Genomic DNA, 13024 nt, shown 5'->3' with positions numbered 1-13024 from the left:
TCAGTTAAGGTTTACACATCTCAAGTGTATGACTGTATGAAGTGTATGAAGTTTAATAAATAAATAATCATCAGTGTTAGAGTTCAATAATCATTTATTAAAGTAACCTAAATCTTTATAACTAAATACAGTTCGTGCTGATGGGTTCAGTACATGTCAGAGTGTCGTAATAACAAATCTGTAACCACAGTCGTATCTACCAAACTCCTGTTAACACCTGTGGTGTGTTGACCTTTTCAATGACGATAGATTGATCAGTTGGTGGAAATAATCTTATCTGAAAATACCTTTATGAATGGATGAGCATAAAAAAAACATGTTCCAGTACATTTTAACTCTGATTCATCTCTTTTCAGGTCTCTTGTTCTTGCTACAGCAGGTCAGGTGAAATTTTAAAGTTGCTTCAAGAAGCCTACACTGTGGGAAAATGCATTTAATATCAAATTGATGCACTTTTTTTCAGGAAATCCACTCTTCCCAGTTATCAGCTGACCCTTGGGCTCTAACAGTTTTACTGTAATTCTCCTAGCTGATCTAAAGATCACGGTGAGGCAGACATTCCTGGTTTATGTATTTCACTGTGCCGCCACCCAGCTGGACGGAGCCAGCAGCTCCATCATATCAGTGACCAGGCGGCTTGTTTGATTCTAAAATGGAAAGTCTGGCTGCGATGGTTCTCTTTGGTCTGTCATCTTAATCTTCAAAGTTATTCAGAGGAACTGAACCTCCTTACTTGCTGCTTCTGGACAATCGGAGTGACTCACACACTTCCGATATGCACACACAAACACACACATGCATATTCATTCACACACGCGTGCGCATGCATGTTTCCTGGAGGTCTATCAAGTTCCACCATGATGTGCACCTCCATGAGACAAAAGAAGACATCAAAGAAAACAACTGTTGTCATTTTGCTGATAATCCTGTCTCACATCCCACATCAGAATACTGAACAGACTACACACACATTGTGTTTGCTGTAGCCAAATTGTACAAAACAGCTTTATGGGCTGAATGCAGACTTTATAGGTGTCTTTGATCATTTTTCACAGGACGAAAAAAGGACACCGATCAGTACTTTTAAGATACCTCAGAATGCTTTGGACTCTACTATGATTTTGCACTTGTCTTTCGCAAGTTGAGTGAGTCTGATGACGGTCTGCCCGTAAACAGCGGTGTGACTGGGGCTTTACCACTGAAGTCTGAACGCTGAACAGTTGACTTGTATTACTGCTCAGAGACGTCAAAAGTTTCAGATCAGACATGAGGCCTGTTCCAAGAAGCAGGTTTACTGAGCTTCTGAATAAATTTGTTGCGTTAAACCAGGAACCCATCAAATCTGAATCAGGTGCTGATATTAAAATACCTCTTCTACAAAGCAATCTAGAGAAACAGCCCCCTGATGCGTTATCAGTACTGTAGTGCCGGCATGTGGCCAACTATGGCAATCACATGTTTCTGAATCAACCAAAATGACAAAATAGATCAAAATAATAGAAACCACCAGGATAAAAGGTTAACAACACAGTAACAACAATAGACTGTTCTTTTAACTTAATAAATGTTTTGTCTAATCAAAGCATGCCCATTGTGCTGATGATGATGAAGGTCATAATGATGTTTTTAGATAATGAAAACATGTTTTCATCTTCAGCAGAATGTGAAAACACCTTGCAGAGCCAAACCCACACTGATTTCATTTAAATCTTTGGATAATAATAGTTTAACTAAAGTGATGTTTTTTTCAGGTCCTCATCACCATGCCTACAGTGAAATTAAAATGTAGAATGTTTTGAAAACCAAGCTACTGACACCCTATATATTGACAAGAAATGACACATTTGTTGGTATTTATTAAGATATTTGTATTTAATCCAAATTGCATAGATACATCCCTTTAGCTGATTGACACTGTTCAGTTGTCAACTACATTACAAAAGAAGTCAGCATAGTTGGAGAAATGTACATTAAATGGACAGTAATGGAACTAAAAAGCTGGAATATTGTTGGATTTAAAACAAAAACAGGTCATGTGTTTAGCCTTGTTTTGCCTAATGCTCTAGTCTTAATGGCATATTTTTGGACTTTAGATTTGAACATTTGGCCTTTTTCCCATTTGCTTTTGTACTCTATTGACCTTCCTGCTTGGATAAGTAATTATTTCCCTCTTACCTCTGCTCTGCTTTCCTTATTATTTGTCCTTGTTGTTAACAATAAACTGACAAATCATTTCAGCCATTTCAACAAGTGGTAGGGACATGTCCCCAGCGTCCCCAGTGTAAATGACACCTGTGCTCTCCATGTGTTTAAGTGCCCCACTGTACTTGAACCCACCCTACACAATATAGCAGATTGTTCATTTAAATGTCATGTCTCTGAGTAATGCTCCATTATTAGCTTCACTGTGCCACACTTTTACAACAACTTTCCCCTGAAACTTAAACAAAGGTATGAAGGGGAACAATGGGTGTCAATCAGCAGGTGGACGCACAGGGGGATGTCCTGGTCCTGGGTCAGATCCAGGTCGCTTATGTCCCCTAAGCAACAGCCCTGATTAATGCAAACACTGCGTTACTATGGAGCCCGAGACACAATCAGTTCATACACTCACCGGGACTGGCCCGGGACAGCAGAGCGCCCTGCTGACATGGAGGAGTCACCCCCAGAGGACAGGAGACTGGACTTCATAGCGGACTATGTGCTGAGGACCCTGAGGCTGAAACAGGACAAATGGCAGAAGTGCGTGTCCAGCGAGGACAATCGGCAGGTGCTGCAGGAGTTCCTGGACAAAGCCGAGCAGAGGACTCTGGTGGTGTCAGTGACCGCGGCCGGACTGCTGCAGCCCGCCGCCGCCTTCACTGCCGCTTCCAAAAACAAGGCGGTGTACTTTGTGAAACGACACAAAGCGGCGCTGAGTCCAGGCTCCATGAAGGAGAACTTGGTCTACGGGGACTTGTCTTGCGCTCCACTGGATCAGTTTTCTGCTCTAGTTGAGGAGGTAAGCAGCAGAGCAGAAAATGTTAATTATTGTTAGATACATGGAGGGCTGGGTCAACGTGACAAAATTCTCGTCTCTCTTCTACAATGCATTTCAAGTTCGTGCCGATCAATCCTTAAAAAAAAGTTAATACTAATAAAATTACAGCCAGTAATTAGCTACTATAAATACAAACAGTAATAAAACTTAGAAATCCACAAATAAATATAAAGTAGGGGAGAGCAGGGTATGTTGTCACACTTTTCACACGGTCTAATATTTACTGAGCACCCTATATCACAATGGTACAAATGTCATACCAAATGAAAGAATGAAGTCTTGGGCAGAAGTTTTGTATTCATTACATCTTCCTATCTTATCTCATTATGGAGCTGTAGACTGTTGAATGGAGAGTTTGCACTTGTGACAGTTTGCCCCATTGGCAGGTAAGTTGTCACACTGGATTATCAAACAGTTAGAAAACTTAATTGTGAATATTTCAATTCCAAATTGTAACCAGAACTAAAAAAAAAAAAAATCAATCAACAATCAAGAGAATTTGGAAAATAAATAATTTGATTCAGAACAAAAATGTTGGCAGAGCACACATTAAGTGGCACAACCTCTTTCTTTGAACTTTCATATCAAACATTCTCTGGAGTGCAAATGGATCTATGGTAATTTAATGTAATGCTGCAGATAACTTGCTTAAATGTAAAAGTTCTTAACTAAACAGATGTGGTGTTTAACAACAACAACAGCAAACTGACGTGTGCTAATAATGGCTAAATCTCAAGGTTAGCTTAACATAGCACTTCAGCTGAAGTATGGAAAGACAGTTATTGTCTCCTCTACTTTGTGCAAAGTTATCATTTTGAACATTCATACCTAATAAGGTTGGAATACATGAAATGTAAAGTGCAAATATTTTACTTTTGAAGCAAAAAATAATAAAATGATGCGCACCTCGTATTAGAATGACCATGACCACATGTGAACAGGGAGTTGAACATAGAAAAAGAAGTCACACAAAGTGGCTATTTTTGAGTTTTCACATAGAGCCTCTAGTGTTGGAGTTAGGAGCAGTGTGACAACTTTCACATGAGACAACTTACCCTGCTCTCCCTTATCTTTAGTTACAGAAAAAACAGTAATACAAAATAAAATGCAGCATTTCACATTTACTTAAAAATAAGTACAGAAGTATTATGAGCCACATAAATGCAAATGTGTTGAAGTCCTTTTAAACACTTATATTAGGGTTTATTTAATAACTTTGTTTTATTATTACTAATGCATACTGTACATATAGGTGTATTTAAATGATGCAGCTGGTCAGGGTAATGCAATCTACTTGTTAGCCACAGCTGCCAAATACATGTAGTGAAGTATAAAGTAGGCTACTCTCCACCACTATCTAAAGTTTTTGCAAATTAGAAAGGAATGCACACAATTTACAGAGAGTGAGAGAAAGGCTGGGGTGGGTGGGGTGTCAATAGGGCATTATGTTAGGGTCATAGTGGTTCCGGGGCTACATCCACACCGTGCATTAAGCAAATTTGCAAACAATTACATTCTCACATGCTTATTACCACACAGTGACCTGGGGCCTTGGTGCAGTTGCTCACTTTTCCTGGTTAGCTATCCAGCCTGAATGTATCTATCTGACAGCTACTGTTACTTTGCTTAAATTAAGGTTTTACGTACAAAATATGATAAGCAATAAAATATCATATACTGTTAAAAATTAAACTACCCAACCCAAAGTAGTTTAACTTAGCTCCAACATTAATTAGGCTAACCCAAAAATACAATATGATATATAGGAATATACTGACATAGGTCATTCTGCTACATGTTGAGTATTTTTTACTTTTAATACTTAAGGGATTTCTTAAATACAGTTTTGAATGAAAAAAATTGTTCTTCCACCACTGTATGCATCAAATGTTTACTGCAAAGCAAACTTTTTTTTTTCCATATTTAGAAAACTCATATTTCCTTATACACTTCCAGGTTGTGGCCCCATTGCTGTCTAACAGTAGGAACCACACTGAATGGCCACAGGTAGTGTCTCTGGACGTCAGACACCACGTCCACTCCCTCAAGACCAATGTGTTTGTGGTGTCGGGCCAAGTTCAAGGCAAGACTCTGCTGCCTCTCCCTGTAGACTCTGAGAGAGTCGAGCAAGCTGCTCTGGAGACAGACAAAATGTAAGCAAACATGAGACGAAGGGGTTCATGTCAATACATCATTTGTCCCACATCTACATTGAAAAACGGTTTACTTGTGAAACTTCACAGGGGGGTCATAGTGGATAAGAGCATCATCCACTCCTTGGAGTCAGCGGTGATTGAGTGGAGCCATCAGATCCGCGCTGTCCTGAAGAAAGACTCCTCTGAGGCTCTGCTGGAAGGCAAAAACCCCACACCCCACACAGAACTGCTCTTCTGGAAGAACAGGTCGGCACCTCTGTTATTACAGACTGAATATCCACTGGCTATGTCTGAGAAGCACTTGTTCCAGTGTTGTGACTGTGTGAAAATAACACGTCCCTACAGGACCTCAAAGTTGAATTGTTTTGGAAGCTTTTGCTGGTGCGACTAATTATTTGAATTTCAGAACACCTGTGCTATCAAGTGAAAAATGTAATTTGGAGCCCAGTGCTCGCCTTTTATTTCTTTGTTGTGCTGACGCAGCAGAATTATATCTTTTGAGGCCAGTATCCTCTACTTTTATCAGTTGTTTTTCCTCTGCACGAATATGATCCAAAATTGTTCTCCATCTGTTTTCTTTTTTATGACCAGTAGTTTTTATAATTTTCCCTTCTTTTGACAAGAACAGAAAGCAATAGCAGATACACAAAAGAAAGGAACAGGACAGAAGATTAAAAACACAGGCAGATTATTGTTGCATATTCTCCATTTGTTTTCTAATTGAATATGCAGATGCAGAGTGCATCCATTCTGTGTGCACAAGCTCTTGATAAAGTTTAAACTCCGCCTAGCTATAATGCATTGTTTAGTAAGTGAAGATTTACTCCAATTTAATCTCTAAATAAAAGCTGGTTGCGCCATATATACTAGTTCATACATTGAGATTGGTTGTAACTTGTAACTAAATATTTCTACCCAGTAACTACCAGGTTGAAATGTTGCACAGCTAACTGGACTAACAAAAAAAACTAACATTAGCTTAAAGGAATCTGGCGATAGTATATATCAGCAGCCAATAGTGTATGTTAGTTTGAAGAGTAAAGAACTCTTCATCCATACACCCTTTATACTACTTCACCTGACTTTTTCTGCAATGGAGGCCTAACTAAAAACATCCATTTGGGTCTTAAGAAGCTATATAATAATTGACCTATACTGCTGTTTTTCTAGTAAGAACAGCCTGATCTGGTAGATAGGGCCTAGCACTAGAGGTTATTGTCATTTTAGTAGTAATTTGGGTGAACCTTTAAACAGATAAGGGCCAGATGGAAGAGATAGGCTGTGGTGTATTTGAGAGGGAACAAGTCCCACAACACAGTAATACCTCAAATTATTATACATCAGCCCAAATAAGCTGTCTGTCTTATTATTTGCATTTATAATATCCTGTCCATGCACAATGATAACTACAGTAACTTATGGTTTTCATTGTTACATCCAGATAGATTATGTTATTTACTTTAAAGATTGTTTCCTGTAACGTATACATGCGCACAATAATGCCACCACTGCAAATACTGGGAGACTTTGAATTTAAGCGGTAGCAACAGAAAAATCCCCATATTAGTAAAGTTAACATGACAGAGTAAACAGATCTGACTTTTAATTAGTGTAAAATTAAAATGTCCTGACAGCTGGAATGGCGCTCATGCCTCAACATGAGGATGGCGGTTATGTAACAAATCATTTGACTGTAGCCTATCAACTTGGAATCTATTTGTGACAGATTACCTGTCTGAAGTGTCATTCGCTGTTAGATCCTGACTAATCCTATCTCTGTGATGGGGAAAATTTATAATTATGAATAATTAATTAAGTTACCGCTGTTGTGCCACATGCTTAAACAGACACTCTCTCACGTATGGATCCGGCAGCTGTATTTAATAAACTCAGGGGAAAGAATCCTACAAACAGCTGTTAGCATCAAACAAAACTTCACTATTGACGTTTTGGCAAAACCCGGATTAGTGGCATGAGGAGATCAGCCTTGTTAATGTAACCTGTCACAGAATGTAAATTGCATAAAAAGTTGTGAATGAGTCATAACTGAAAACACATCAAAGGTGTTTTGGGATTTTGGAGAGGTCTGTGTGCGTGTCCCTCAGTCAACTAAAAACTGTGTCTTTTGCACTCTGTGTATGTTTGAATGTGGAAAATAGGCTGATGGCCAGACTTTGTCCTGTGTGCACAGAAAGCCTATTATATATATATATATATATGACCTATATAGCTATATTTTTTCCTGAAGGAGTGGCCTCGTGGCTTCCTCTTATTTGGGCAGCGTGAGAGTGTAAGACAGCCTGAGAGCAGGTGTCTCACGCCAAAAGTGGGAGAATTGGCATCCTTGAAAATAGCTTGTGGTTAAGACCTTAGGAAGGAGTTTACAGTGCAATCCGGTGGTCTTCTACAAATGTGACAGAAACCTTTGTTGTCCATTTTTTTCTCTCCTTGAAGATACGCAGATCTGGATTGTATCCACTCCCAGTTAAAATCCTCTAAGGTGAATAAGATGGCGATGCTGTTGGAGGCTGTCGAGAGCAGCTATTCACCTTCTTTTACTAACATGCAACAAGATGTCCTTGCAGGTAATGACCCAATCTATACACCTCACCATAGAGGGTGAAATGAGGCCTGCTTTCTGCTTGACTGAATGGCTAAAGCGACATTTATGATGATTTTGTCATATCACATGCGATTTCACATGTAGTATTTTGTGGTTGAACTGACTTTGACCTCATCTCCTCTTGCCAGCCTTGGAGGAGGCAAAAGACATCTGCACCTACTTGAGGCCCCTGCAGCGCCTGTTTGAGGACATGGAGAGCACTGAGTTTCCTGATGTCAAGGGCCAGATCGGCCCTTTGTTGCACACAGTTTGCCTGGTGTGGGCCAACTCCAGATACTACAACACCCCGGCACGCCTCATCGTTCTGCTGCAGGAGACCTGCAACCTTCTCATACAGCAGGTTTGTAGTAACAATCTTTGTTGCTAAGTAGTCATTACTGCCTTTTTTTTTCTGTGGATGACGTTTTACTCTCTGTGGGTAGTTTTCACTGTTATGCTGTCACATTCTCTATTGTTCCTTTGTGTTCAGTCTTTTGGAACCAAACCTTTGTTTTTGCTGCCAGAAATGTATAGCTTACCAAAATTATTAAATTAAATAATAAAAACAGATGGTCTCATGATTGGGTAGAAATGCAATATTAATGCTTATTTGCTTGCTTGCCAAGAGTTAGGTAAGAGGATCGATTGAGTGAGTGATATCCATCTTCTCATCTAACTCTCAAGGCAAATTAGTATATTTTCTTAAGGCTCTTATCATTTCAGCTTGTATTGTGCTATTGTGGTTCATATTCGCAAACAAATTTTCAGCCAACTAAGTGACCACTAACAAAGGCAAGCAGCTTTGGATAAATATGTCAGCTAAATGAGTAAATTAAAATGTAAATGTAAACGTGGACAGTAAATGTGGAACTTTTAAAGCCACTACATTTTCAGGCAGTCAACAGTTGCCTCTATTGTTTCCAATGTAAACGGAAAGGGGCGAGGAGAGGGAGGACAGCTACTGCTCTCACAAATTTACTTACATATTTGTGTTCTGAAGATAATGATCATTAAACATCTTTCAGATTGCTGCTGCAGCTTAACTGAGTTAATTTTACAGTTACCCAATTTCCCTAAATTGTCCATTTTCTAAGCCCACTTAGTTACTGTTGCTGCACCTTTGCAGTTTACAGTGATAACGGTGGCAGATCTACCACTGTCATTTGTTAAACTCTGGGCTTCTAGCTTGTGACCGTACATTTTGCTGACAAACATAATGACAATTGTTTGTATCATATCATGCTAAAAATACTGTGTAAAGCTAAATGCCCCAGGCAAGAGGTTACCATACACACAAGTTAATGATCCATGCTGAAGATGTAGAAATAAAGAAGCAGCTCTTTGTGAAGAGATGAGAGGGAACAAAGGGCTGTCAGTTGTATTGGATGTAGCCAATGGTACCAGGAAGTTACACCCTTGATGCCCATTCAAAATATAGAGCATTAATGTCACAGGCTGGCAGACACAGCATTAACCGCTCACTGTCTGAACCCACCTTTAGGCCGTGGTGCCCCAGGACAGTTACTGGCTTTGCCAACCTCTGGGTTTTTAAAAATGAAAACGCTAACACTTCAATGAACTCTAAAGTCTAAGTCTCTAAAGCACACGCCAAACTAATTTGCTACTGCTCTCAATAACCAGGCCCGGGTGTATCTAGTTCCAGAAGAGGTTCTGACAGGAGAGGTTTCAGAGAGTCTCCTGAAGGTGCAGACATGCCTGGAGATCCTGCAGCTCTTTAGGAGCACTTACGAGGACCGTAGGGCCAATCTGAGTCAGTACCAGAGGAACGGGAGCTTGGTGAGGCCTTGGGACTTTTCCCCGCTGTTGGTCTTCTCCAGACTCGACCGCTTTATTAACAGAGTCAGAACCATTAAGGTGAGTATGGAAACGTTATTCACCCAAAAAGTTCCAAATTATTGAGAAATGTCTGTATGTGGATTGAGGTGCCAGATGCTTCCTCTTCAGCCCTTATGTTATTAGATTTAGATGTTAGGTTACAAAAGTAATTAGCACAATGCAAGGTTATGCCAGTATTAATAATAATAATAATAATAATAACTTTATTTGTGTAGCACTTTTCACATTAAAACAAACATGATTCATACTAATTAATATAAATGAATTAAAATAAATTTAAAATCAACATTAAATAACACACACACATAACAGCAATAATATAATGTTCATAAAAACACCATGCGATAGAAGTGAGACTTAAAGAGAGATCTGAATTTGCCTGCCTGAGATCTCCAAGGCAGGAAGTATGACAGCTGAGGGGCCCAAACAGCAAATGCCTGATCAACTTTAATGACAAGATGAGACTGGTTAGTAGAGCCCTGCCAGAGGATCTCAGGCATCGGTCCGGCTCGTATGGAGTTATCAAGTCACAGATATAGGCAAGAAACAAGTAGTAAAATCTTAAAATCAATTCCAAAACTCACAGGTAACCAACAAGGGGCAGAGAGGATTGGTATGATGTGGTCACTTCTCTTAGTGCGGGTAAGAAGCCTGGCTGCAGCATATTGAATGAGATGTAGTCAATGGCTTTTTCTCTTACTAATACCAGAATACAGAGCATTGCAATAGTCGAGTCTTGAGGAAATGAAGGCATGGAAGCCCTTCTCTAAGTCAGCAGAGGAGAGGAATGTTCTAATCTATGTTAGCTGTCTCAGCTGGACAAAACAGACTGCACCACTTTGGTCACCTGAGCATCATGTCAGCTCTGAGTCAAAAATGACACCAAGGTTGCATGCTTCTTTCTGAATGTTATCTGAAAGGAGATTATTAAGGTAGCTAGTGCTTAGTCTGATGGGGGTAAATACAATACTTTCTGATATTGTGTCGTTTAACTGAAAAAGTTATTAGACGAGTCAGAAAATACAAAAAAAACATCGGTAGAACCAGGCCTTAACAGGACATACAACTGGGTGTCATATGCAGAGAAATGGAAGTCTGAATGAGCAAGAACTTGTCATCAGGAAGTTCAGATCAGTTTAGATGGATACAAACAGGAATATTGTGTCTTGGGGTTATCCAGATCGCAGATCTCACCAGCATAATCCAAATGAATATGTTGCTACTTACAACAAAAGATTACAACAGATTTAGATAGATGGAAACACAATTATGGGCGGCACGGTGGTGCAGTGGTTAGCCCTGTCGCCTCATAGCAAGAAGGTCGTGGGTTCAAATCCCAGTTTCCCCGGCCTTTTTGTGTGGAGTTTGCATGTTCTCCCCGTGTCTGCGTGACCGTCCAAAGACATGAGGTTAATTGGTGACCCTAAATTGTCCTTAGGTGTGAGCGTGACTGGTTGTTCGTCTATGTTTGGCCCTGTGATGGACTGGCGACTTGTCCAGGGTGTACCCCGCCTTTCGCCCAATGCCAGCTGGAATTGGCTCCAGCCCCGCGCGACCCTGTACGCAGGATAAGCGGTTGACGATGGATGGATGGATGGAAACACAATTGCATTAATACCAACCCATGTGTCTCTGGAAGATTCTAGAGACACATGGATAAAAGCTCATAAGCTGTTGCCATGTCTCTCAATACAAGCAAGGAAATTCTTCAGTTTGGAACAATCCATCACTTCAAATGTAGGGAAAAAACTATCCTGCAGTTCAGCATAATTCAAACATAGAAGGGGATATATGGACCAAACAATATTGCCTGGCAACAGGTGGTCAGTCAGAGATGCAGTGGGCAAATGTACCCACTACAAAATTAGACACAGGTATTATTATGCACTAGTTAAACTTCAAAGAATGGGGCTCATGGATGACAATTACAGTTGAAAAGAAACAGACACTTTTCTTTGTTTATTGTGGAATTGTTCTGGAAAGCAGTGGAAACAGAATTATTGGACAGTGGTTTCATAAACCATTGCCAGAATCTCCTCAGTTGTGCTTATCAGGAGGCAGGTGTGTCCTACCACCAGGTATCCGAACAAACATTTAGACTTGGTTTGGCAGGCTTTATTGGCGCTTCAAGGATTGTTCCCTCTCCACTGGAAGTCAGACAAAGCCTGTTTTTGATGGATGGTTCAAATTAATGACAGACATTTCCTCTTTTGAATTTTTAATTTCAATGGCTAATAGTTGCCCAGGGAAGTTTTATGGAATCTGGTCTTACTGTTTAATGTATATAAAGAAAGAAACATGATTACTTTTGATAATGAAAATGTGCTACTTCTTTTATGTTGCACTTATATACTTATGTGGTATTTTATCTATAAAAATGTATTTTAAAAAGTCCTTATTTAATTGATGTGTCTTAAGTTAACTACTATACAGTATGTGCCAAGTTTTGTTTTGTTTTGTTCCAGTTGTTTTCTTACCTGTTCTTCGTCGATATGTTGCATTATGTTTATCTACTGGAAAACCTAATAAAAACTTGCCTGATGTAAACTCTCTTTCTTTGCAATGATACTATAGTTTATACTGCAAAGCTTGATTGTCTTTCATTTTCCATTTCTTTTTTCCCTATAGGACATCCTGTCGACAGCTGTGGACCTGCTGAAGCTTGAGAAATTGGAGATTGGAGGCATCCGAGGCAGAGCCCTCAGCCAGCAGGTCCAGTTGCTCCACCAAGAGTTTGTGGACACTCACAAATTCTTCACAGAGAAGCCCTATGACTGCTTGGACCTCAACAACAGGGTATGGAGTATCAGGATCACAGGGTGCATGACCGTTTTGTTCACTTGCCTGCTGCGATAAATAGGCTGTTATTTTGTAGAGCAACTTTGAAGGTCTTTTCATTTTCACAAGGGTTTTATGATATACACAACACAATGTACAAGCTCTGTAATTTCTACCTGTGAATACACCACCACAGCCTGGTCACTCCAGCAAATAGTTTTAGTAGTTTTTTCAGTGCCATCTACTTGCTTAACCAAGATGTTCCTGAGTTATAGCAAGAAAAGCAATTTACTTTGCTTGAAAGACCCAGTCAGTGCAGAGTGCTGGATGGCTTTGAGTCAGTGAGATGGAAAAAGGAATATGCTGTGCTTGCACTGCTGTGTGGTGTTTTGGCTGTTGGTCTAGTTGAGCTATCTGCCCTGCAGGAGTATGAAGAAGGTGTGAGGGAGTTCAAACTTAAGGTGGATGACACAGACCGACGACTAGGAGCCATCTTCTGTCAGGCCTTTGACGACGCCTCTGGTCTGGAGCAGGCCTTCAAGGTCTGAGAACTTAAACTCTCTCTCAGTTTCTCTCTCGCTCTCTCTCACA

The 13024-nt window shown here is 40.0% G+C and overlaps 2 protein-coding genes across 2 annotated transcripts in view; both read left to right on the top strand.

Annotated features, from left to right (window-relative positions):
- The first annotated feature begins 2619 nt into the window (after nucleotides 1–2619).
- dnah9 (dynein, axonemal, heavy chain 9) lies at nucleotides 2620–5703 on the top strand. Its single transcript, XM_046068554.1, has 3 exons — nucleotides 2620–3001; nucleotides 4997–5193; nucleotides 5284–5703. Exons 1-3 carry the CDS (start codon nucleotides 2651–2653, stop codon nucleotides 5585–5587), a joined length of 852 nt encoding a protein of 283 aa, XP_045924510.1. The 5' UTR covers nucleotides 2620–2650; the 3' UTR covers nucleotides 5588–5703.
- Nucleotides 5704–7705: 2002 nt separating this feature from the next.
- LOC123983449 (dynein axonemal heavy chain 9-like) overlaps nucleotides 7706–13024 on the top strand; it is a 137072-nt gene continuing 131753 nt past the window's right edge. The window contains 5 exon segments of the mRNA XM_046069706.1: nucleotides 7706–7781; nucleotides 7948–8159; nucleotides 9440–9673; nucleotides 12284–12451; nucleotides 12859–12975. Of these exon segments, the coding sequence (XP_045925662.1) occupies nucleotides 7706–7781; nucleotides 7948–8159; nucleotides 9440–9673; nucleotides 12284–12451; nucleotides 12859–12975 (807 nt within the window).

Source organism: Micropterus dolomieu, linkage group LG14, assembly GCF_021292245.1.
Source record: "Micropterus dolomieu isolate WLL.071019.BEF.003 ecotype Adirondacks linkage group LG14, ASM2129224v1, whole genome shotgun sequence".
NCBI lineage: Eukaryota > Metazoa > Chordata > Actinopteri > Centrarchiformes > Centrarchidae > Micropterus > Micropterus dolomieu.
The sequence above is the reverse complement of the archived record's forward strand: the minus strand, read 5'-3'. Positions and strand labels throughout refer to the sequence as shown.

What these genes read in the sequence shown, in the direction of transcription:
- dnah9 (XM_046068554.1), top strand. Translation starts at nt 2,651, where the DNA reads ATGGAGGAGTCACCCCCAGAGGACAGGAGACTGGACTTCATAGCGGAC. An exon ending in TTTCTGCTCTAGTTGAGGAG is followed by an intron (nt 3,002 to 4,996) that starts GTAAGCAGCAGA and finishes ATACACTTCCAG; the next exon opens with GTTGTGGCCCCATTGCTGTC. An exon ending in GCTCTGGAGACAGACAAAAT is followed by an intron (nt 5,194 to 5,283) that starts GTAAGCAAACAT and finishes GAAACTTCACAG; the next exon opens with GGGGGTCATAGTGGATAAGA.